Raw genomic sequence first — 25797 nt, 5'->3', positions numbered from 1 at the left:
CATTTTGAAGTGCTTGCTCATAGAGGAATGTTTGGTCTTTGTAAAGTAACGTATAGTCCCGACCTGCTGGAAAAGTTTCATGAGATGACCTCTGTTGTGATTTTTATATATCACATATAAATATTTATATATTTTTAAACTGTCTTGAATTAGTTAGGCATTTACCAGTGCTTGCCTCCATTATTAAAACCACATGTAGTTTGTTGCAATTATTTGGGTGTGTATGTGTCTGAATACCAACAATATGACACCATTTAGGGCCAGTTCTGTGACTACTGCAGCTCCAATGACCCGAACAAAGCCCACCCAGTGACCAATGCCATCGATGGGACTGAGCAGTGGTGGCAGAGCCCTCCTCTCTCCAGGGGACCGGGCTACAACGAGGTGAATGTTACCCTGGACCTTGGGCAGGTGAGATTAACATACCTTACTCTGCTATGAACAGCTGTTTACCTGCTTCTACCTGCAGTCTGAATGATGATTACTGTGTGGTGACAGTAAAATGTAGCACCTGGATGTTGCAGAGGGAAGAGATGCAAACTGTTTCATGTCTTGGTCATTGCTGTGTTGCTGTGATATATGTTGGGTCATTTGTGTAACGTGGGAGAGGACCTTCACTGGTGCAAAACTGGAAATATTTTGGCTCCGTATATTCTTCTTCGCTGCTATGCTTTCTGCATATGCTGGTAAGAAAGTTGTTTGGCTCACAGTGTTTCCCTCACAAAGTATTTCAACGGTTTTGCGTGATTATATTTGCAGTTTGAGCTTCATCACTTCAAGCAGCAGTAATCATGTGAATAACGTGCTGGAATCAGTATTCACGCCACCTTTGGCCGGTTAGTATGCTGCTGTCATGCCCCACCCTCCCTCTTCTGTCTCTGGCAGGAGTTTGGCTCACAGCCCATAAAATTGCACCTCATGCTCAATTATCCACTGTGAGGAAAGAGAGGAATTCTGTCTTGGGATTAGGGATCAGAAGGATGTGAAATCAGATTGGAGGAGTGCAGGTGGACTTCTTGTGTCAGGAGGGTTTTGACTAGTTTTGGAATAGACTTCAAAAGGACAGCAACAGAAGAGCCCCTCTCCACACATGCTGCATTTTTGGCACCCAGTGGGCACTGTATCAGACAATGGGTGTTAGCTTTGCTATCTCTCTTTTTAGACAGACTGAGCTGAGCAAAGATCCTGCATGGCTAAATATAGTCCACACTTACAAGAGGATGGACACATGCAGGGCCTTTAGGGATGTCTGACTTTAATACGTGGTAATGCTCAGTTTATTTGGGAGCGGGGAAAGTGGCATTGTTGCATTACAGTGTGCTAAAAAAAAGTATAGCTAGATCTCTGATGGTGACTACTAACTGCACAAGACCCTGCCCTCCCACAACACACACACACACACCTGTCACACACATTTTTCTTTTTGTGGCATCTGATGCAACCACCAAAAGTGTAAACAATGCTCACCTGCCACTGTTACATTTTAAGCCTCATAGTTGTTTTAGCACACAAATCTCTGAACTATTCTGTGAGGAAAAGTAAGTCTGTGTGTAAGTAGCAGAAAAACTGACTGTAGGGGAAAAAATATGGCATGTGGAGAGCAGATTTACAATTTGTACTAATGAGAACTTTATCAGTTGGAAGCTTCCTAATCTCCAGTGTATCAAGTCAGCAAATTCTTGTTTACTGACAAGCAGGCCTTCTTTAAAGGGAGGGCAAAAGTCTAAACTGTGAGAAAAGACTCACGGAAAATGAATAAAATAACGCTACATATATTTGAAATAGCTTAGGATTTGAGCTTGGAAGAAGGATTTCTTTAGATGTCTTCTGCAGAGCTGTCAAATTGTGTGAATGTTCCTTGTGAGTCTTTGTAGATGCTTTTAAATCCACAGGATAAATGATTTGTTCAATGAAATGTGTGGGCTAAACCCAGCTGCATGGGTTTTGTGGTTTCTTTCAAGACCAACGCAGGTGGCTGCTCTGCTGTTTTCTGTATAGCTCTCAGTAGATATTTCAGATAATGGCCCGGTTGATGTTTATGCTCGAACAGTGGGGTTCAAAGAGAGAGGCTTTTCTGACAAGGCTGTTTCCGTTTTGTTTTTTGATGCAAGGCCTGCCAAGCTTAAAGCTACGCTACTTGGGCTGAAGCTGAGTATTTTGTCAGGCAAATTCCACAAAAATTGGATGTTAAATACCATCTTGAGCATTATCATGAACAAGACCTTTTCAACTTTTTGCAACAGCATGGCTCTAGGAATGTAATGTTTGAAACTTTGAAATATCTGTAAGTTTCATTTGTCCAGTACTTTGGTTTATGATTAGAAACTAATGACATTCCCATCAGACACAACTTTGTGTTTTTGTGAATATGGTGAATCATTAAGTGCTTGTTAGCAAACTGATGCATCCACTTTTTAGTTTTGTTTTAACTCAGGTGATCTGTCTTCTAATTTTGGTGCTACTTTCATTAACCGACCCAAATGCTGAGTACTTTTAACAACATGATCACTCTCAAAATTGCCTCCAGCTCAGAAATCTCCTCTGCGTAAGAGATAAGTGTCTCAGACAGGCCAATGTGAACATATTAGCTGCTCCTTGTTTTTGTGGCTTCTTGGCTTTTGACCCATGACCCACGACAAATCCTACCTCGAGTCAGGAAATAACCTCAGTGATCTTCAGTTGGCTTCTGTATGGATAAAGATGGTGTTTGGCGTGAAGTGCATGTTTACGTGTTGGGCAACTGGTTGCCAATCGAGTGAATTTGATCAGAGTAGTTATTTATGGTAGCACAGATAACACAGAATTATTTTTACTGAAACAGTGTACATGTTTGTCTCTTGGCCGTTCAGCCTAACACACTCATACGTCAGAAATGAGTAAAGAATTTCTTGTCCTTTGCATTATAAATTTATTCTACATTGGTCCCCACCAATACACTAGCTACTTTTCCTGGAACTATTGCTCTTGTTAAACTATTTACAGAACACAGTAGGTAAGCCATTGTTCTGGTAAACATTTACACCATAATTCAGACCGCCAGTCACTCCTTTTTTCTGGGGAATGTATTTTAGGAGCCCCGACCACATGTGCTTATCTGCCCGAGTGAGCCCAGAGTATACCATGTGAGGCAAACATACCGGGGCTTACTGATGTCTGTCTCCCATCTGATGAGACTGAGCTGCTTTTGATTGGCTTGTGTCCTTAACTGAATGAACATTGGACATTACTGGTTTAAATCAAGTGCTGTTGTCGGATTGATGTTCAAGAAGCCTGGCTGGTATTTTTATGCTAATGTTAAGGCTGTGGCTTATTTCTGTGGGTGACAGGTGCTTATTGTGTCGGCGATGGAGCTTTGTTTGGTGGTTTAATGGCTTTAAACTGACAGATTGCAGATCTTGTTTTTCATCTGTGATTTGTAGGTTATTTACTCACTGGGGTGTAAATAAGTGTAAAAACAATGACTTTGAATGCTAAAGTTGGAAGACGGGAGTGATGTGGTTCAGGTTAGCGCAGTGGCTTTGGCACTGCTCATAGTTCTGCAATCATCAAGAGACAAAGCTTCCAAGAACTCAATTTTAGAGACATTCCCCTGGAACCTAATCCCCTCTTTCAGGGGTCCACCTCCCACCGAAGCTGAATGTTTTATTTGCAGCAGTCGCCCCCTTTTGTGTTAGAATCCTTCCAGGCAGTATTGTATGACATCCTTTCTGTGCACTCAGACTCTCACGAAAGTTTGGTTCTTTCTAAGCCTCTCTGAAAGTGACCTGGTCCTCTCTTTTCACCATATAAATGGGTAGAAATGGAGAGGTGGTGTAATTTAGTGGTGAGAAAGTACTTAAACAGAAAACAGACACACAAACTCACAGGTCTCAGACTGAAAACATTCCATTTCCTCTTGACATCTGCCCCGTTACCAAGTGGAGATATTGTCAAGCATGATGCTTCCATGCATATACAGATCAGTTGTGCATAGTTGCATCAAACCAAATCATGCAGGAAAAGGTTAGCAAATAGAGGCCATAACCGTACTTGACATGTCATGTATTTTGATTATGCATAGAATAAACAAAAAAAAACAGTAGAAAGTTTATCTTGTTGCATGTGCTTGGCAATAAAGATTAGTTCACACAGTGCAGCTGGCTCAGTTTAACCCTAGTGACGAGACTGGCTGTTAGACATGTCCCTATTGCTGTGGTGACAATGGAGGTGATGTAAGTGGCTGTCTTTAGCCAGGCTGCCTGAGGTGTCAAGCCAACCCAGCAGATATTTACTACGCCTCCAACAGCCACCTCACGCTTGTTAGCGGTATAGCAGTATGGCTTGGCGAGTGCATCGTGGGTGACTGTTGGAGTGGAGTTCCTCCTAAATCTGGAGCTCCGATGTGGAAAAGCTTGTGGAGGTTAAATGTGGGATCATTTCACCTTTTCAAGGCCTTTGTCATCGCTTCGTACACAATGGTCACAGGTTTACTGACGCAGGCACTGATGCAATGGGATGTGTTGGAGAGCAGGAGTTTTCCTATACCCCTTTGATAGGGCTGTTTAATGAATAGTAGCACAACCCTATGCTTGCGGTTAAGGTCACTGACAGAGATGTTAGGAAATACTGCATGAGTATGATATTGCAATATTACATTTTTTTCCATATACATTGTATTTAAATATTGCTGTCTAATTGTTATATCTTGAGTTCAAAGTGTTGTTTGATATAACATAATAGGTGTTATTATGACATTTTTTTAAATAGGCTAACATGAAGTGTTTCACGCGGAAAATTCTTGAGCAGCGTGTCCTCGGGCTTTTACAATGTGAAGATCATTAACAAGTAGAAACTTGAATATACTGTGCATTTTCTTCAGTTCTCCCATGACTTTTGGCCAACCTTTCTTTGTTACCATATAACTAATTCTGTCATGGAGACAGAGAAAAATACACCAGACTACCCCTCTGCCCTTCCCCTGCCCACCTGTTGCACACAGACAAACAGTTGTACATTGCATTGTTACAAACTGGTGGACAACTGCTCCGGTTTGCTCTGTCTGGCAGGGATGATCTACTTCAACAGAAGGCTGTGCTTCCTCTCCTTTGAATTGCATTCCTCTGATCTCACATCAGTCTCTCAGGAGCTCACTCAGATGGCTTTGCTCTGTCAGGATTCTGATCTCACTGCAGATTTAGACCTCTTGGCTATGTGGTGCCCTTTGGTTGGAATTTGGAATTAGGATATTAGTATCTGCGTCTTGACTGCACTTGCCGAAAATGTATTTGTTGGTATTTGCTAACCTAGATATCCTACACCCACCTGTCTACCCACCCACTGCTCTATAACTTGAATCAGGCAGGTGATAAGGTAGAAGGCAGGACCTCCGTGTACATTCTGCGGCGCTGCTGTAGTTCTGTCACGCCATCTTAGTTTTGGTTGTGTCTTGTGTTTTTGGTTTTGCTCCACGTCATGTTTCATGTTTGTCTTGTCATGTGTATTTGTTTCCATGTGTTATGTTCCAGGTTTTTGTCATGTCCTGTTTTATTTTGAAAGCGTCACTTCCTCATGTGTCTCTGTTTCATGTAACTTTACTTCAGTTCCCCTTGATTGCTTGCTCCTCCCGAATGTGTTGCACCTGTGTTTTATTGTCTTGTCTATTTAGTCCTCGTCTTCCAGGTCGCGTTTGTCGGTTCGTTGCCTTTGCTTGCGTTTGCGTTGTCTTCATGCCAGGGATTTGGTTTGTCTTGTAATGCCATGTTTTGTTGCCACAGTTTTCATGATCCTGTTGCCACAGTAAGTGTGTTCTTTTTTTTGAGTTTTTGAATTATTAAAAGACTTTTGTTTTGGACTCCTGCCTGCCTGCCTGCCTCTCTCTTTTGACTCTTGACATCGGGGTTCAGCCCTCTGTGTCAGCGGTGCTTGTCACAAGCTCACACTTAGGGGTGTATGTTTATCACACTTGACCTGTTACATACACAGACTTGACATGAACTGTCAAGGGTCAATAATCCAGAAATGATAACACACGCACACACAAACACACAGTGAGCATGAAATGTCGAGGGTGAACAGATTTGAGAATGTGTGTGATTTTTGTCAAAATGCATTTCCATGTTGCTACAAGTATGTCGAAAGGAGAAATTGTTAATATGCTGTTAAAATAGTGTCTGGTCATGAGGGACTGGGGAGGCTGTCACTGCAGTGTTAATTAGATGGTTAGAGGAGACCTGGATACTTTATGTATGTGTATATATGAAACTGTTATGGGGACTCAAGGGCAGGAGTTTGAGGTGGTGTAAGAAAGCAAAGACGGTAGGTGTCAAACAGTCCATACCTGCCACAGCTCAACCCCTGACCTTTTTGACACCCACCCACAGCCTCCTACGCTAAACCTCCTGGCTTGACACTCTTGTCTAAAACCTGAGGCTGCAGATGCCTGAGGGGAGCAGAGAATGGCTTTGCACGAGTGTTATTCCAGGTGTATTTGACACAATCTTGTCAATCTGTTTCATGTCTTCGTACACCACTTGAATCCTGTGATGTGCTTAGCATGCCATCACAATATTTCATGTTCTCTGCAAACAAGATGTAGGTGCTGGGCATATTTCAAGAGTGTGTTTAGACTGGCAGGACGCAGCTGGAGAGGCAGGCCTGAAGTTAAGGAAAGCTGTGCCAGGACAGGGCCTGTTGTCCAAGATCATGCTGTCTCTGTTTCTAACTGTTTCTGTTGGATTCTTTAGACCATCACTCATTTGCTGGCATCAAGTCAGATGCATCAGTGAATGGCATCACTGCAGGCTTGTTGAGAAGTAAGCTGGATGTGTGAAGTTTGTGCTACTCTAGAGATAAGAGAATTTGCACACAATCCACAGGGGTGAGTGCAAATAAGAAGAGGCGGTTTAATCACCAATTTCAGCTCTTTCTGAAATTTAGCTTATTTTTGTTTTATGAGATTGACCCCTATGTTTCACTTAATATGTGCAGTGAAATACTACTTAGTATCAGTGTTGGTTCCATGCCAGTAGACTTAGGTTTTGAGGGCTTGAACCACAGTGTGTGTTTTGTACTGACTGAAATATCCGTTCAGTGTGAAAGGATGGCATTGAATGCTTTTGTCATTTTTGTAGTCACCGTAACACAATATACACTGAAACATGTTGTTTAAATGACATGCAGACTCCTCACGTAGTTATCTTTCACATTTGGCCACTAGCCAACTCACATATTTTGGTGTTAATAGGTTTCTAGTCTGGACTTTAACATAACCAGAGCTGAATATTTTGAGGGTGATAAAGGACATTGTTATTCTTAGGAAAAGGGAGAATCCCTTATAGTTGCCACCTTAATCTGTACTCATGACAAGTGTTGGAGAAGATTTTCACTGCTGTGCTTTGCTGTCAGTGACAGGTTCCTGAAAGCAGTGGCATGCTCTGCTTTGGGGGCATTAAGAGGGATAAGGAATGTGGCGCTATGTTTGGAATCTGAGATGGGTCCGCATGCCAGCCAGCACGTCTCTAGCCACCCACCCTCCACCCACCCACCTACCTCATCTCACCCTTCAACCTCCCTTCCCCCCAGCCCTCCTTCAACGTCATCACAGCCCGTGTGAACTAAACTTCCTCTTGGTCCTCAACAGAATCAACATATTGGTAGAAGGCAGTTCCTCTGGAAATGTCTTGCTTCTGTTTTTATCAGGATGACAACCCACGTCTTGTTGGTGTATGTCATTTTTCTTTTTTTTCTTTTTCTTTTTTTTGAGCATCCTGTTGCACGTGGGTGGAAGCGTTCTCTGATTAATTTCAAGTCACACCCCATTCAAAGTTGAGGCCAGAAAGAGGCGTTCCAAGCTATTTTTTTTTAACTTCCAGACTGTTCAATGGCAACAGTGATCAAAGGATAGTCAAAACAGTTACTTTAGACTGTTTGAAACCTAAAGATTTTGTTGTTTGGTATTTGGGATTTTTAACAGACCAGACAGTTAGTCCACTGACCTCTGACCTCTCTCACAATCCATCAACTTCAGAGGCACTTGAACTTGAGGGCATTATGTTTTAGGGTTGTGGGGAGAAATGCATCAGGATAATAGTGGAACCTTCTTGACAGAGTCCATGACTCCACAGCAGAGCCTTTGCTGTTTTACTTTGCTTTGATATCAGTGTTAGCATAGCCTGTCCCATGCAAGGAGAGATAGCAAACTGTTTCAAATGCCCGTGGGGGTTTTCATCAAGGTGCTGAGGGATTCTAGACGAGTGCGGGCCTGTCTTCATCCTTCTCATTGAGAAGACCGTCTATAGAAATGTCTTTTATTTATATAGCAGGCAATATTTCAAATACAGTTTTCATTCAGAACTGCAGCCCTTAGGTTAGGCATCCTAAGTTTAGCTAATATGCTCATAATATTGTTTTTGAAACAAGTTAAATGTTGCTTTAGGATTCATGCCAGCACTGAAACTGGAAGGTGGTAAACTGTTTTGTAGCCTGATAAAAATAAGACAGAGGCGTGGTGGTCAGGAGTGGGGTGAGGCCTTTTGTTGACACTGCATGTGTCACATGCAGGTTGGTGTCACAGGGTTTAAATTCCAATTCCACACCAAGTCCATGCCAGACCATAACAAAGAGAGCTTTGATTTTCACCAATTACCTTTCCATTGTGCAATGTTCAATCAAGCTGAAGTCACCCGCTTTCAGAGCTTGATGAGGATGTTGATGAACTGCAAAGGAAACATACTGCTTTTACCGTCATGAGCCTTGACAGAAAGCTCAGTGTTGGCAGAAACATATTGGTATCATTTTCTGCCCTTGTATGGACTGCATATTCTGATGAAAGGTGGAGATAGAGAGTTCATAGAACAGACGTGGATCATGTGGGTTTAGCTGGTGTCTTTTCACTAACTTGGCTACACCTGCACCACGTTTATTGACTCCATGATGACAAATGTTGGCAAATTGTTTGTCAAGCTGCATGAGTATAAGCTCGGAGCAGGGAGCCTTGCCCCTGATTTAGTGCAATAGCTAAATCCTTATTAAAATCATTAGTTTTGTGGCAATCACTTACATATGTGCAACAACTAAACTGATGTTGTGCCCTGGCTTTCAATGGAAAGGAAATAATTGTATTGTTAGAACTGCGGGCCAAGAGTGGAGGCTTACTTGACAGAGCAAATAGAGCACAGGAAACTACTACATTATGCCAAAATCCGTTCAGAGCAGTGACTGCCTTTTTTGCCTGCCCTTTGTGTTCTGTTTTTTAGCTCTTTCATGTGGCGTACATCCTCATCAAGTTTGCTAATTCACCTCGTCCTGACCTCTGGGTGCTGGAGCGCTCTGTAGACAACGGGAGAACCTTCACCCCCTGGCAGTATTTTGCACGTAAGTTCCCACATGATTGCATTTTGTAATGGTTTAGCTTTTATTATATTCTAAACAAAACAGCACTTACTGCACACTGCCTTATTACTTGTATTATCACTCCACTGTTGAAACATTATGATTGAATTCCTCTCTGTTGAGGAGTTGTTCAGATTCGCTTCCATCTATAACATACCAGTAAGTCTGGTAAATCAGTAAATCATTTTCTTGTAGAGAAGTGTTTGCTGTTCTTCATTGTCAACTGTGTAACGCAGTAATGATTTAGCTCATCAAGACAGAAGCTTTTAGACTTCTTGTTTATTGCACCTGGCAGCAGGTTTTCTCTTCAGATGCAGTGGTGTGCTTGGGATAAACAGAAAGAGATTGGAAAGTGATTACTGAGGAGTGCAGCGTGAAAATACAAACGCAGCAACCACTCATTAACAAAATCCCATTAAAATCGCAAAAACACAGATGTGGAGGATTATCCATATCTGATTTCCTTTGTCTCAGTTGTAAGCTAAAAAGATTAGCTGTCATTTCTGTGCAGGTGTGTGTGTACAGCATAAGAAGTAGTTGTGAGAATGGAATAAGGTCTGTTCACTAGCACACCCGTTTTAAGAATTCAAGACAGGAAGTGTGTATGTTTATCATGTATTAAAAACAAAAATCAAAACAATAAGATTCTAACTGAATCTGACTGAATACTAGGATAAATGTGAGGCTTAAAATCTGTATGTCTTGGGGTAAATTTGGTGTAGAAACCAGCCAGTGGTGAATTGCAGTAAATTAAATTTAATTACAAGACCTGTAATGTCACACCATTTCCAAATCAGCTGAAGACATACCTGAGCACACATTCTTGACTTGTTGAGCTGGCAAATCTCAATTATGATGTCCAGAGGGCATCTTTGCACACAGGCTGCCAGGAGACGGAGCTGTGACTCATCACATTTACATTCTCGGAGTTTCTCTTTGCCATCATTTTTATTTGATCCAAGTTCATGTTCATCATAGAACAGACTCCATTCCAACTAAGTGCACTTTATTTACCTCACTTGTATTTTGTATTTTGTATTTTTCTATTTTTCTTAAGTGTGCAATTTTTATTTTCGGAGTGTGCTAAGTGTGCTTTAAAGCCGAGAATCTGCGCAAAATTTCGTTATGCTTGCATAATGACAATAAAGACTCTTGATTCTTGATTCTTGATAATGATAATTGACTTTACTTCTATGGTTTTGTAATTGGATATTATTATTCCAAGAATTTGCATCACTTGTACTGTTAACAACAGTGCAATAGCACATGTATTAATGCAATGAATTTCACACATTGCATATTTTACTTATTATTGGGTTTAAAATCTAGATAAACGATGATGTATGAAATGTATGAAATATGGGATCAAAGATTTAAATGGGTTTATTTATTTTCTCTCTCTTTTTTTTTGGCAGATTCAAAGCACGAATGTATCGAAAGGTTCAGAAAGCAGCCCAATGCTCGTATAATAAATGATGATGACCAGCTTTGCACCACAGAATACTCACGGATAGTCCCTTTGGAGAACGGAGAGGTAAAACATCATGTCAAGTTGCTATATTTTGTGAGGTGTCAAAAGGAATCTTTGTGAAATAAATATTCGTTGTCCAGATTGTAGTGTCTTTGGTCAATGGTCGACCGGGTTCCAGAAACTTCACCTACTCGCCAGTGCTGCGAGACTTCACGAAGGCCACCAACATCCGCCTGCACTTCCTCCGGACCAGTACCCTGCTGGGCCACCTGATCTCCAAGGCCCAGAGAGATCCCACCGTCACACGCAGGGTGAGGCACATACTGTACAAACTCACACAGAGGTGTCATGCTGGCAGACTCTTGTTCCCCATTTGGGCAAGACAAATTTACAACTCTGCACCACCCACCCTCTGGCTTCTGTTTTATTTTTTTTGCTGACACAAACACACTGACCTGCTCCCTCCTGCTCACTTATTCATCCTTGTAAAGGCCGAATGCCACATCTGTCTGTCTCCCACAGACAGCAGGTGCTTAACATGGCACTTGCTGAAGGAGAATATACATTGATAAAAACCATCATGAGAATAGTGAGGCTGAAGTATGTGTTTTTTATTTTAAGTTTGAATAGTGACATAATGTCTCGTTAACGTAATTTCAGTAATCACTATCCATAACAGCTCATTCATTTCAATTTATTTGACACTCTAAAGTATGAAGAAATCAGAGATATCAGTTCCTGTTATCTTATTTTTTTATGCATCGATTCAGCCCATAAAACTAACTGTAGCTCATGGATCGTGATTTAAGTTTGTACTTGTGACTCACTGCTGCTGCCAAGTCAAACCAAATTTTTGCTCTGGCATGTGTGATGTTGCAGAGTTGCTGATAAAATCATCATTACTTTGAATAGCAGTGGTGATTAAATGTTATCTGTTTGTTCACAGTATTACTACAGTATAAAAGACATCAGCGTCGGGGGACGCTGTGTTTGTCATGGGCATGCACAGGTGTGTGGTGGGGGGCGTAACCAGGACAATCCAAACAGGTAAGTGATCCTCTTTATATTAAGCAATGCTGTTAATATTTGACACAATACCTCTGTGCATTTGAAGCATTTTTCGTCACTCATTAATTATAGCTGGTTCCTTCGCATTTCAAAATTTAACTTTTATGTATGCCTTCAACCATTAACTCCATTTCATTTGTCTATTCATTAACGTAGCTGAACAGTCTTTTTCCACAATGGCCTCCTGTGTATAGCCAATGTACTGAGATGACTCAGTGCTGAAAACAAAAAGAAAAAGACCATGGAGATGCTGCCATATCTAGAGATTTGAGTGATACTAAATTGTTTCAAAGGAAAAGTTATCTCGTGTTTGTACTTTGACATCACTGTTGTAAAGGGCAGGAGATTATTTGACTAACTCTGATTACAGTGTATGACGCCATGAATGGTAAAAGAGAAAGATGTGTGATAAAGTGCTGCTCTGAATCACTGTTGCCCTCTATATTCTGAACAACAGAACAACAAAGCATTCATAAACATTTAAAGCTGCTCCAGTCAATATTTTTATATTAACAATTGATCAAACGACTATGCAGAAAGTGAAAGGTGCTGCTTGGAGTGACAAACACCCGGTAAATTATCATCTAACTCTGCAGTTCTCTCCAGCTCTACCGGAAGTTTTTCCTGGTAGCAAATGGCGAAAAGCAGAATAAATATTGGACTCACATTTATCAGTTTGCTTGAAACATGACTCCAAATGAATGCTAATGTTGCTTTGTGTCTGCTGTAAAAATAGGCAGCTGTTTTCTGATATGTTTTCCATAACAGCTTAATGAGTGTGTTGTTCGGTGAGTAGAAAATAAGTGAATGTGGGTTGAAAGAAATTTTGGAGATAGTATGCTTCAGATGTGAATTTGATAACTTACTGAATCCAGGTGTCTCATTTACTGTTTGTAGACTCCAGTGTGAGTGCCAACACAACACCTGCGGTGAGTCATGTGACCGCTGCTGCCCAGGCTTTAACCAGCAGCCATGGCGTGCCGCAACTGTTGACAGCCCCAATGCATGTCAGCGTAAGTGGTCATGTACAATATTTCATTCAGTGAGTAAACAAAACCACACTGTGCTGCTCCCCACGCTGCTGGCTCCTTGAATTACGACTCCCCAGAGTGGACTGAAGTGTCCTCTTGCTTCTGATATTTAAACCCTGTTGTGGATGCCCTGATATGGTATTGCAGAGAGCCTCAGTGAACAGTTGAGAGGACATTCCTCATATGGTATGTGTAATGAACAGATCAGCGCACAACTAGCTCCAAGATAATTGCTTTTTACCCTCTTAGCCAGCTCACTAGCTGGCTAGCCAGGTCTTCACCAGCCTACTTAAAAGTCCCCCATGCCAGAGTATCGACGAGCCACCCAGTCAGCCAGCAGAGCCTGGATCAGCTGGAACCTAATTGTTTTGGACTGTTGACAGATTTTCCCTTCATGGAACATGACCTTATAAAAGCCACTAAAGCAGAGATATATATGTAGACAACTTGCAATCCAGTCATTACAGTGGAAATGGAGCCAAGCCATTCATAAACATTAAAGAGACACAGGGGTGGGATACAGGAAGAGGATGTGCCAGCCTGTTTAGTTTGGATTTTATAGTTTCTCTTAATGCTTAACAACCAGACTTAAAACCCAGTTTAGGAGAATGAGTAGCTTAAGGTGCTTAAATACAGACAAGGGAGTCAAAGGTAATTTGCTGAGGCATATAGAATAATTCTGTGTCTCTGTCTCGGGGGTTTCCTTCTCAGCTTGCCAGTGTTTCTCACATGCCTTTGACTGTTATTACGATCCAGAGGTGGAAAGGAGGGGAGCAAGTTTAGACACCTTTGGCAGATATGATGGAGGAGGAGTGTGTATCAACTGCCAGGTATGAAATGCATGTCAAGTCTAAACTGATTCCTGAGTGAATGAGTGTGGTTGTCAGGGAAGACGAGAGTATAAAAAACTGAGAAAAAAAATTCCATGTTGCCTGTGCATATCTCTTCATGGAGTCCTCTGCAGATCATTAGATACTGCACCATTTAGTCTGCAGCTTGTAAAAACGAATTTGACTCACTTTCCTTTTACCACTCCAAAAAACTTCATTTCAGCGTCTTTTTTGTCATTTTTGTTGACATAATATCTCTGAGGGATTCAGGGAGAATATGAAAGCACTGTGTCCTGTCACATGCATCAATAAGCTTTTGAAACAAGACATTCTGCTTTACAGAGTAATTTATTGACAGTTGTTGATAGAACCTTTCTGCTCTCCATGTTTGATTATGTAGGAGTTATCAATCACACATTATTTCCATGTCCTTCTTTAGCACAACACTGCTGGAGTGAACTGTGAGAGATGCCTTGAAGGTTTCTACAGACCTTTTGGAGTACCTCCGGAGTCTCCTACTGGATGCATACGTCAGTTGAATTTTCTTTTCCAAATTTAATTCTTCCATTTTTGGATTGTTGTTGCTACTAGTTTATTTATTTATTTTAGGGTGAAAGTGGATGTTTCATGATATAAATGCAGTCCATTTACCATTTTCTTATTTATGTGTGAGTGCTGCAATCTGTTTTATTTTCTATCTCTAAACATCTGAAGGCGGAAGTCACAGATGTTACAGATGTTACAGTTTTAATGTCCATTGATGCTACAAATGTAAAGACATGTTTGAGGCATTTTTGGAAACATTACGCCAACAGAGACTTTAATGACATTGCATTCGAAATACATATACAACTTTGCAGCTGTAACAGCTTCCACTCTCCTTGGAAGGCTTCCCACAAGATTTTGGAGTGTTTCTGTGGGAAGTTTTTGCCCATTCATGCAGTAGAGCATTTGTGAGGTCAGGCACTGATGTTGGACCAAAAGGCCTGACTCACAATCTCCATTGCAGTTCATCCCATGTCTTTATGGGCCTTGCTTTGTGCACTGGGGCACAGTCATGTTGGAATAGAGAAGGGCCTTCAACAAACTGTCGGAAGCATAGCATTGTCCAAAATGTCTTGATATGCTGAAGCATTAAGATTTCCGTTCACTGGAAGCAAGGGGCCTTGCCCAAGCCCTTAAAAGCAGCCCCATAAAGAGATGTGTCTGCATACTTTTGTCTATGTAGTGCATCTGTGCTATTTTGTGAACACTGGAGTAAAATATCCCCCAGACGTAGGCTCAAATCAGTTTCTGTGGCTACTTTATTTAGTCCAATGAAAGCATATGGTGAAAATGTTCCTTGTTTGGGTTGCACTTGCCATCTGTGGAATTTCCAGTACAGCACTACATACATTTGGGAACTAAATAATGTCCCAGTGTGTAATTATTTGACCTACAGTATGTATGATGAATAAATGAAGCCAAAACAGTGTTACAGTCAAAGACAGGCATTAGCATCTTGTTTGGGAGATACAAATGGCACCACTGCAGAAGCACCACTGGCACCACCGCTTGTATTATTGCTAAACTGGGCTCTGGTCTTGTTTACGTTACTTTAACAGTCCCTGGCTTTTCCTCGCCATATAAATAGCTGCCACTTGTGTTTGGACATTAGAAAGCAGTGGAATTAAAGTGGTTGCCCTGAGCACTTTGAAAAGTAAACCTTAAATCCACAAAGTCAATTAAGTCTGCTTAGCAGAGAAAGTTGTTCGTTTTGGCAAAAACAGAGTTAGTAAAGGTTCAGTAATCATTATTTGCTTGAGATGAGGTATGATTGAATGCTTTCTGTTGGCACTGATTTGCTATGTACAGTAAATGTCTTTTTGTCACAGAATTGATAATTCTGTGCTGTGTTAATGTATTTATCTGTGTATTTATGTTCACGCACATCCACAGTAGTAGAATGTGATGCATTTGTTGGAGTGTGTGCATTTATATTTCAAAAAATGTGACCCCACCAGCCTGCAGGTGTGACGAAAGGAGTACAGCTGGATGTGAAATGGGGTCTGGAAAGTGTGTCTGCAAGCCACAATTTACTGGAGAAAACTGTGATCGCTGTGCTGACGGGTACTACTACTACCCTCAGTGCATACGTAAGTTGAGTTTAATTTCTTATTACATGCTGGATAACAGGGTTACCTAGTGGATAAATGGATAAATAAATAAATAGACAGCTGGGAAACACACAGTACTGTGAATGTCCCTTGTCCTGCTGGATCATGGATAACAGAAAACTTTCATTATCAAAATATTATTTGATGAAATGATGTGTCTGTGTTTGGGAGCTCAGTGTGTCATGGTGTACGCAGTCATGTGAAACTGAATGCACTCTTTGATGATAGATGTCAGTTTCATGTTTATTTTGTTCTTAACCTTTTGCCTTTGTCAGTTTTCCCCTTGAGGGAAGCAAAAAAACCTTTATGGACTTGTCATTATTGCATACTCAAACTATGCCTTTTAATGCAGGAGGATGTGAGCACATGCTATCGTAAGCTCTAATGCACATTCCACTTGCCACACCTCCGTCTAAATGAACAGATGCAGATATTAGACACACAAAGAGAGTTTCCCTTTATTATCTCATTCTGATCTGACTGAAGACTCGGGAGTCTGCCAACATGCAGAGTTAAGCCACCCAGTCTTTCATCTTTTCCAACCATTTATAGTTTTTTTTTTCCTAGTGTTTTTTCTGTGTTAAGACTGACTGACATAATTTTTTTTAGGGTCTCTGCATGAACTTGCTACAGCGCTGGCACAGCACTGTTTTCCAGGAGTTTGAATACATATCTAAGTAGTCCATATAAATGATCACAGAAGAGTGTCCTAAAAATGGAAATATCTTTTTCCCTAATCCTCTTTATCCTTTTGATTGACCTACAGTATCGTCTTAAGCTTTCATTTTCAGTTTTTATACAGTCCTCATACACGAAAAAGCAACAAATCTGTAATCTGCCTCAGGTGTGGTGTCTCTTATGTCATATAAACACAAAATTAATTGTGGAGTCATAAATTCAGATTTGGCATTTTATGATCAACAGATTTATTGACTGAAGTTACTGGAAAACTGGCCTAAACATGTTAACACAGTCATTAGTGGGCTGTTTTGTGTTGCCATATGAAATTTGCACAGCTTGTGTCTGTAATACAATAGATTGAAGTTGGTCTAGTTTATTGCTGGGAGAAGGCTATTATTATTTACTTAAAGGGTTCACAGTGTTGAAGGAATTGTTTGATATTTTGCGAAATACGCATTTGCTTTCTCCAAGTACCTCTAAGGCTCACTAATTAACTTAATTAATTCTTAGGTAATTCTCGTTTGTTCAATCCACTCGAAAAGCAGGAGCATAAAAATGACAACTTGTGGTTTTACAGGTGGATTTACTGCTGGCTCCAGCTACATGTTTACTGAACACACATAAGAGAGATATTGACTGTCTCATCTAGCTCTCAACAAGAAAAGAAATGGGCATATTTCCCAAAATGTCAAGCTGGTCCTTTAGTAATGTTTGCCTCAAACTAAATTGCTGCCTGTTTGTTTTGATTTTATTTTTTTGATTTTTTTTTTTTTTTAAAGTCTTACAACAAAAGCAATGCCTCAAAGCAGTAGATAGTGCTGAGAGGTTTTACTTGATCATATTTTCCCTTCAGTGGAGATCTTAATTTTGTGCCTTTCCTTTGCAATCAGCATATCCCGTCTACCAGACGACCACCAAATCCCCTGCAGGACCTATTGTGGGTAAGTTCAGTAAACAAGATTTTGAAGTGTCTCTTACCACAATTTAGCTTGAGGTTTTTCTAAACATTAAAACAACCCTTTTTTTTTCTTCCTCTCTGTTTAGGGCCCAATGCCTGCCCTGTGGGTTATTTCGGCTCTCCAAGCTGTCAACGTGAGTGAGATTAGACCTGATGTGTTGTGCAATTAAAGAGTCATTTACACAGTTATGTTATGTTAACTGATTTTCTTGCTTCTTCCCTCACTTGCATTTACTGTGTCTAAAAAAAACATGCTGATACTATATCCTGTTGAAGAATTTTTTACAGGTCAGTTCTTGATTTTGTGTTGTCACCTGCGTGCCATTTACATGCATGGAGCCCAGCTTGTTAAAAAGCTTTAGAGGATAAGGCACCACCGAGTTTGAATCGGTTTTCTGCAGAATTAAATATGGCAGAGGTGAAGTTGGTAAAAAAAAATAGCTTAATGTGTGTAGGCATGACTCAAGGTCAGATCATGTTTGATGTCTTCATGAAAGCAGAACTTGCAGTGTGTTAAGGTTTAGTTTAATGTCTCATTTAAAATGAGTGAATCTGCTGCTCAGTGACAGACGAGCTCTTGCTATTGTTGAGCGCTGATGCACTTACCATGTGCGTCAGAGGGGATTTAAGTCCAACTTGTCTCTGTCTTCTCCTGACAGCAAAAGTCAGTTGGGACATTTCAGTGAGAACTAACCAGTCTATTATTAGTGATGGGCTTGTTTTAAATTCCTTTTTCTGGTTTCCTCAGAGCTTGGAATCCCATTATTAGCATTATGGCATTTCTGTTAAGACCTTTAGTTCTTGACTTCTTCTGTCTTATAATTTTTTAAAGAATTTAGGCTAACAATAACTTTCCCTGAACTTATCCCAGTCTTTGATCCTTTGAGCTGACTGAGAGGGAGTTTCATCAGCAGCCTTTGAAAAGCTGATGTTAATGTTTTAGAGATTCTTCAGTGCAAAGAAAACAGTAGCAGTCTCTCTGTACTGTCTTAGTGCCAAGTCTGTTCACATAGCAATACCAGACGAGGCTTGGCAAGACCTGCCGCTGTACCACTGTGTGCCACAATATGAGAATAGTTGAGTTGGCGGAAGTATTTGTCATCTCTTAATGTTCAGTTGGACCAAAGAAAGAACTCAAACTCATTTATTAGCAGGCTTCAGGGTTCATCAGGGTTACTCATTTGAATTTCTATTAGTTAGGATTTAATTGGTATACCTTTATTGTTAGAATGAACATGTCTAATGTGTTTGTGCACAGCGTGTATATGTGACTACAGAGGGACAGTGTACAGGGTGTGCGATTCTTCAGGACGCTGCCTGTGCCGTCAGGGTGTGGAGGGGGAGCGATGCGATCGCTGTCAACCAGGATACCACTCTTTCCCAAACTGCCAGGGTGAGAAACAAGCATCACGGAGAATTCACCCCCCTGATAGACAAATATATATATCTATATATATAAAAAAAACTCCCTAGTGTAACCTGACTGAATAATTAGGAAACATAAATTTTATTTTGAAAGAGATGGTCATTAGAAATTATTGTGTAGAACTGAACAAGGTGGATTCTGGTGGTTTTTAAGAAAGCAATGTTACAGCTGTCTCTGGTTAAATGAATCTCTTTAACTAAAGGTCTGTCTCTTCAGGGATCCTTCCCATAACGTGTCAGACACTCAGAATAACAATCTGAACCTGCTAGTGGCAAAAACAAGCACTTGTAGTGCATGTATTTTGAGAGATACACTTGCCCCCAAGGATTTCGTGGCAGCCATTGCAGCCCATTTTGTGGCTGCCGGCTGAGGTGATCTACTAGACCAAAACTTTTTGTACCTATTAGGGCTCTGTAAGGAAACCTGCAATGCCATGCAGATAAGATGAATAATGATTCATTATGTTGATAGTAATGAGGAATAATAATCTAACTATGCTAATTTCTGAGATCAGCAGCTCATGATCTGTCTCATCCTCCAGTGTGTCTTTGTGACGGCGCTGGTGTGGCTGAGAGTGTGTGCAGTCCGAGTGGCCAGTGTGTTTGCTTTCCTAACTATGGGGGGCAGAAGTGTGACGAATGTGCACCAGGCTACTATGGATACCCAGACTGTGCTGGTGAGTGGGCTTGATCACTCTGTGTCCACTGGTGTAGCTACATATTGGTGCATGTGATCTGAGTGCTGGTGGCAAAAAAATGTTGCTGCTGGCTTCACTGGGTTACTGTGGCCTCTTCTCATGACTCTGCCGAGCAAACATCCTCATTCTCCCACAGTATTCTGTAAGGCTCTTTGTTGTCATGTACGCTGATTTGTGTACAACATTTCACAGAGAGCTAGAGCATGAGATATATATGGACCTCTTCTAGGGAATCATATTCCCAAGAATAGACAGCTGGGAATCACTGAAGGAAATATGATTCTGCAAAGAAAACAGGAGCCATTTAACCCATTTTCGTATTACATTCACTTAACCCCAATGATGATGATGACAGTGCTCCAGGCTTGTATTCAAAGTTTTTGTTCCCTGTCCCCAGCCTGCCAGTGTTCACAGGAAGGCTCCTATGGTAACATATGCAACCCAGTGTCGGGTCAGTGCCTGTGTCTTCCAGGTGTGGTGGGCCAGCAGTGCGACCGATGTGCCTCTGGACTCAGGTTCCCTCAGTGCTCAGGTAACTGCATCAGAAACCAGTCATTTTGATGCTGAACAGAAGCAGCAGTTAGTGTCGATAGGCTCCGGTAATGTTCCATCATCAAATGATTAATAATATCATTAATGTTTAATGTGTTCATAATTATCTTATCAGCCCCACTTAAAATAAAGATTGTCACTCCCTTTGGGTCATGTTTGATAGTAAAAAAAGACATAAAAACTAACAATACATGTATGTATAATTTAGTGATTTAATAGTGTTTTTTGCTTGTTTTGTATTTATTTTGTGCTTCTAGCCCCCATTGGTGTGTGCAACGTAGCAGGAACTGAGGTCGCTGATCTTCAAACAGTATGTCGCCCTCCATAACCTATCTGTCTATCAGAGCTCAACCTTGGTCATATTGTTATTAGCCTTGATAAGAGAAGTTGTCACAGTCTAAATCCAGCATTAGTGCTTTGGGTGTGTTTTTGCATTACGTCAAAGTGGTCTAACTGATAACACAGCTGTGCTTCTTAAGCGTCTTCCAGCAGATTTTGAAAGGAAGTGTTTTTTTCCCCTGAAATGTAAATGCAATTAAATAAAGGAAAAGAGACTTCCTTACATAGTGAAGAGGAAGAAAAACAACGCTGAGTTTCTGGAAGGTCATTTTCACTACTGTTTTGGAGCATATGCTATGTTTGAAAGAAGGAAAAACCACTATGTCAAGTCATTTAGAAAACTGGCACTGTAGCACAATATGCAGATTGTAAATAAATATAACCTGACTTTCAGCAGTAGCTACTAGTCTCAACAATTGTTTTTCCTTATCCATTGTTTCAGGGCTCCTGTCGCTGCCTACCAAATGTCGAGGGAACGCTGTGTGACAGGTGTAAACCTCTCTACTGGAATCTGGCTTCAGAGAACCCTCGTGGGTGTACAGGTAAGAGAACTCTTAATAGAACTGAAAAATAATCACTGACTTTGACTTTGTCAAAAATGTAAGAAATAGCTGTACTTAGTTAAATTCCTCTCTGCCAAAATTGTCCCAGTCTCATTTTTCTTTCTCCAGAACCATTAGTTCTAATCACTGACTCCATTTTTGCTCCACTATATTAAATCACTAGTAGCAATCCAGCAAGTCTGTCGAGGTACTGATATGGGTCTTGGCCCCTCTTACTCAGAGGATATGTCAACATACCGCTGTCAGCAAGGCCAGATCTGCCTTCCTGTCCCTCAGTGGGAAACTGAGCAATAACACACAAATAAAGGCAGAATGTTCTTAACTGCTTTGAGTGTGGAGCTGCAAGGGAACCTGTGAGATTTCATGCTGTGACTTTGCAGTAATGAATACCCAGTGGCACATTAAAAACAGAGCCCCTGGACTTTTAGTTTGATGGAGAGATCTCTGGAGACTGAGGGGTTTTGTGCTTTTGCATTTCACCCACGACAGTGACAAAATCCTGTAATCAGAGCCTATTCACTGTAGATCCCCCTTTATATTTTCATAACCTTTCCCCTCTCACTCTGTCTCTCCCTCTCATACCAGAGTGTCAGTGTGATGTGAGAGGGACCCTGAGTGGTGTTGGAGAGTGTGAACAGGTGAGTATTTCATAATTACACACCTGTTAATCAAAATGTGATTCATATTGGACAGTTATTGTGCAGGCTTTGACTGCATGGCTCGCCAACAATTCTGTAACATTTAGGTTATGTTGTTTGCCTTGTATTCTCCTGATTATCTGTTTTATCTAGAAAAGTGGACAGTGTCATTGTAAGCCTAATGCATGTGGACATGCATGTGACACCTGTAAGGATGGATACTTCCTGCTGCAAAAAAAGCAATACTTTGGTTGTCAAGGTAAGACATCCTTTTTAACTAAACTGTAATGTTAGATATCACCAACATATTCTGTACACCGTTCATTATGGTATGTCACTATATCATGTGAGAATATGAGGAAACTACTATTTAATCCATTCATGGCAAGAGCATGATTTGATGAATAAACTTGCAGGCTTTTACCTTCAAGACTCTTTAGATTTAAATAAGGTTTACCTGAAAGTCTTGTTTTTGCCAACTTCCAGCGGTATTCAGGGTGTGGTCAGTACACCTTTACAGATACAACTTCCATCTGTGATGCTGGGGGTGGTTACAGTTGCAGCAGACTTCAAACTGTCAACTAGGGCTTTTCAGTCCGGTACTAAGTCACTCTTTAATCAAAAAATAATGACTTCTGCTCTGTCTGATAGGTTGCCAATGTGACGTTGGTGGGGCTCTTGGTATGGCGTGCGATGAGATGTCAGGGCAGTGTCAGTGTCGGAAGAATGTAGTTGGACGTAAATGCACTGAGTAAGATATTTTTCTCTTTTCCCAAGGTTTTCCAAATCGAGACTGTTATGACTACTAGCCTACACAGTTTTAATTTGAATATCTATGTATCTTGTTAGGCCAGCACCAAGCTACTATTTTCCCACTCTACACCAACTGAAGTTTGAGGTTGAGGATGGCACCACACCAAATGCCAGACCAGTGCGCTTTGGTTATAACCCTCAAGAGTTCCCAGATTTCAGCTGGAGAGGTTACGCTGTAATGTCTCCTGCACAGGTTAGTACCCTGATATATTGGATACACTGTTGTGATTATTTTAACAAATTTCTTACTTACAGAAATGTCTGTTTTTGGGACTATCTGCCACCTCAGTAATCTTATATCTTCCTTTTTCAATCTGTTCTGATACCACCATGATTGTTTTGCTTTAAGCTCTGCACTGATATCCTGCTTAAAATTAAAGCACACAACCACAAACAACAAGCTGATGTGGGAATGTGCCACTTAGAACTAACACTATCTCTCTTCAGCCGGAGGTGACCTTAACGCTTTCCCTTGGCTTTCCTGGCCCTTTCCATATTGTAATGCGCTACTCCACCCCCAGACAAAAGGGGAGAAAACGAGTGAGAGCAAGGATCTTGGTGGTGGATGAAGCTGGCTTTCAGTCTTGCTGTGACTGTAAGTGAAGGGCTTGCCTTTCCTTTGGCTGTGTTTTCATTTCCTCACCTTTGCTTGCTGTCTGTTGATTAACCTTCTCTGTTTGCTCAAGTCCTCTGTCCACCTGACATGATTCTTAACATTGTCTAATCAAACCTGTGGCATTTAAGTCATCTGTGTGTCACTTTCCCCCCTGCAGAGTGAGGTCAGGCTAACAGTGCATGTTGACCCAAACAATGGGAGGCAGCACTTATTCCGTGTGGTTCTGCGGTTCACTAACCCAAGCAGCACCAGTGTGACAGGTAGCATCAAGGCTACCAATAACAGAGGCGCTGCAGGTAAGGCTGCCTCTGACACTGAATCAGCTCTCACACTTCATGTACATTTCATGTCATATAATCAAATCTAACCCATCATTGAAATAAATAAATAAAACTTTTCCTTGAGGACATCTCTGTGTGATGTGTTTTACTCTATGCTGATGATGTTCCACTGGTGTCATTTGTTTTCTGTGCTGTCGGCTGTGAGTGTAACATCACAGACATTTATGCTTTGCTGCTCAGCAGGGTCAGATCAGAGTAAGGAAGTAATATTCCCTGAAAGCCCCTCCCCGTCCTTCCTCACTGTCCCAGGAGAGGGCTTCGCTGAGCCCTTTACATTGACCCCTGGAAAGTGGATAATTCACATAAGGGCAGAGGGAGTTTTGCTGGTGAGTTTATAAATCTTTTTTAAAAATATCAAATGTGCTAGTACTGTATTCTAAAGAACTCACTGCCACTTTCACTCTCCAGGACTATTTAGTGCTGCTACCTCGGGATTACTATGAGGCACCTTTGCTGCAAGAAAAGATCACTGAGCCCTGCACATACATACCCACTACAAACAGGGATACAAAGTAAATGTTTAAAATTTCTGTTCAGTATTTTTAAGGTCTGTCCATATTCACCTTACATGTTAAACACTAAGCTAAGCAATGTTTTAGGAATATGTCACATGTCAGCTGAAGTAGGATTGTCATGCAATTATCTCTCTTCTTACTGACTCTGTGTGTGCTTGTGTATCTCTTTCAGTTGTCTGTTGTACAAGCATGTGCCCATGGATGGCTTCAGCTCTGCACTGGGCTCGCAAGGAAAACTGTCCAGCCGCAGAGGGCGCGGGAGGAGGAGGAGGCAGGGTCATGTGCGGCGTCTCACCCCAAATCACCCTGAGATGGCTGCTTTCAGTGGCAGACAGGTATAGTAGAAGGCCTGGTCTTATGTACTTGCCTCCATACATTATAGAGTTGTTGGATTCAGAATTTGGTTTCAGTATTGTAGTGATCACCTTTAAAGCATGATCAGTTGTTTCAAAGTCCAGAATTAAAGTAGGTGACTAGTCCCAGCCTAGTCAAGCGAGCATGAACTGATGAAGCCTCTTGGATAAGAGGTGAAACGTCTTCAAAGACAAATAACTAAGTCCAGTTGCATTCGATTGAATTTCCTTGAGATAGTAGGTGATTAGGCTACTGGCACAAGTACTGTGTAACTACTGCTCAATTAACTAATGATAAATCTGTTGAGTCAACACTTGAAAGTATTTTCATAATCTTTTAGTGTTTTATACCTCCCTTAATTTGTTTGTCTTATTATTTGAGTACATTAAAATGAAATAAAACCATTTTGAATGACCTGTGTCCTGTAGTCGCAGCTCCAACTCAGTCTACGTGTGCCTCGCCCTGGCCCATATTCCCTTGTCCTGGAATATGCCAGTGAGGTGGACACTGTCCAGAATGTCAACATACTCATCAGTAGCCAGTCAGGTGGACAGACCTCAGCCAGGGCCAACATTTACAGTTGTGCCTACAGGTGAGGCTTGAATTTGTTGCTTCAGCATTCAAACATTGCTCTTACTAGTACTTTGTTGGTTTGTGTCTTTGTAGTCAGAAAGCTGTAGAATATGCATGTTTCTCAGCTACTGCGTGTCTTAACCCTTGCAGCTTTTTGTGCCGGAGCGTTGCAGTGGACAACAGTAATCACGTATCAGTGTTGCAGCTTTCTCACAAGACGGAGGTCCTTCTGCAAACTTCCACTACATCCTTCCTGCTGGTAAGGGAAATGTTTCCAAAAAACTTTATAGTAACTCAATATCTAGACATCAGCGGTAGAAATAGAAATAGATTTGTTTCTCCCTGTAGTATAAAGTGTACGCAGTCCCTGCAGAAGACTTCTCCATTGAGTATGTCAACCCCAAGGTGCTCTGCGTCTCGACTCATGGCCGCTACACTGAAGACAGGTACGTCACTTTGAATAAATTCAATAAATTCAATAAACTAAACATTGTATTTTAATAATGTGGAAAGAATTTTTTTAACACCCGTGAACCTGAACTGAAATTTAGAAGACTAGTTCTCTGTGTTGCATTGTTGTGCTGGAGTATGGAGACACACAGCTTTTTTCCAGGTGTGTTTGTACACATTCCTCCAGCAGGGCGAGGTCATATACCTGGGGCTGAACTTTGGGTCAAGCTCTCTCTTTCACTCTCTGTCACGCTAAATTACTTTCTCCCTGCACCTAATGACCAGTTTAGATTTTACAGTTAGACATGTGTTTACGGGTGTCAGCATGCAGTCCTGTCATTTACACCCTGAACCGT

General features: G+C 41.2%; 1 protein-coding gene across 4 annotated transcripts in view; it reads left to right on the top strand.

Annotated features, from left to right (window-relative positions):
- The window catches only part of LOC124068926 (laminin subunit alpha-3-like), a 51026-nt gene that overhangs the window by 1146 nt on the left and 24083 nt on the right, over window positions 1–25797 (top strand). For 2 of the 4 annotated variants that reach the window (XM_046407505.1, XM_046407509.1), the window contains exons 2-28: window positions 259–411; window positions 9234–9351; window positions 10785–10903; window positions 10981–11151; window positions 11787–11887; window positions 12806–12921; window positions 13651–13769; window positions 14209–14299; window positions 15773–15904; window positions 17497–17547; window positions 17651–17698; window positions 18823–18957; window positions 19532–19666; window positions 20085–20219; window positions 20497–20549; window positions 21021–21120; window positions 21727–21779; window positions 21933–22038; window positions 22431–22530; window positions 22629–22785; window positions 23366–23504; window positions 23730–23875; window positions 23958–24061; window positions 24237–24399; window positions 24847–25010; window positions 25142–25250; window positions 25340–25437. In XM_046407505.1, the coding sequence (XP_046263461.1) occupies window positions 259–411; window positions 9234–9351; window positions 10785–10903; window positions 10981–11151; window positions 11787–11887; window positions 12806–12921; window positions 13651–13769; window positions 14209–14299; window positions 15773–15904; window positions 17497–17547; window positions 17651–17698; window positions 18823–18957; window positions 19532–19666; window positions 20085–20219; window positions 20497–20549; window positions 21021–21120; window positions 21727–21779; window positions 21933–22038; window positions 22431–22530; window positions 22629–22785; window positions 23366–23504; window positions 23730–23875; window positions 23958–24061; window positions 24237–24399; window positions 24847–25010; window positions 25142–25250; window positions 25340–25437 (3116 nt within the window). Of the gene's footprint in view, window positions 1–258; window positions 412–4649; window positions 5776–9233; window positions 9352–10784; window positions 10904–10980; window positions 11152–11786; window positions 11888–12805; window positions 12922–13650; window positions 13770–14208; window positions 14300–15772; window positions 15905–17496; window positions 17548–17650; window positions 17699–18822; window positions 18958–19531; window positions 19667–20084; window positions 20220–20496; window positions 20550–21020; window positions 21121–21726; window positions 21780–21932; window positions 22039–22430; window positions 22531–22628; window positions 22786–23365; window positions 23505–23729; window positions 23876–23957; window positions 24062–24236; window positions 24400–24846; window positions 25011–25141; window positions 25251–25339; window positions 25438–25797 lie in introns of those variants that run through there. The other 2 variants (XM_046407506.1, XM_046407508.1) reach the window with 2 other exon arrangements.

The sequence above is a fragment of the Scatophagus argus genome, chromosome 13, assembly GCF_020382885.2.
Source record: "Scatophagus argus isolate fScaArg1 chromosome 13, fScaArg1.pri, whole genome shotgun sequence".
NCBI classification, from domain to species: Eukaryota; Metazoa; Chordata; class Actinopteri; family Scatophagidae; genus Scatophagus; species Scatophagus argus.
The sequence above is the reverse complement of the archived record's forward strand: the minus strand, read 5'-3'. Positions and strand labels throughout refer to the sequence as shown.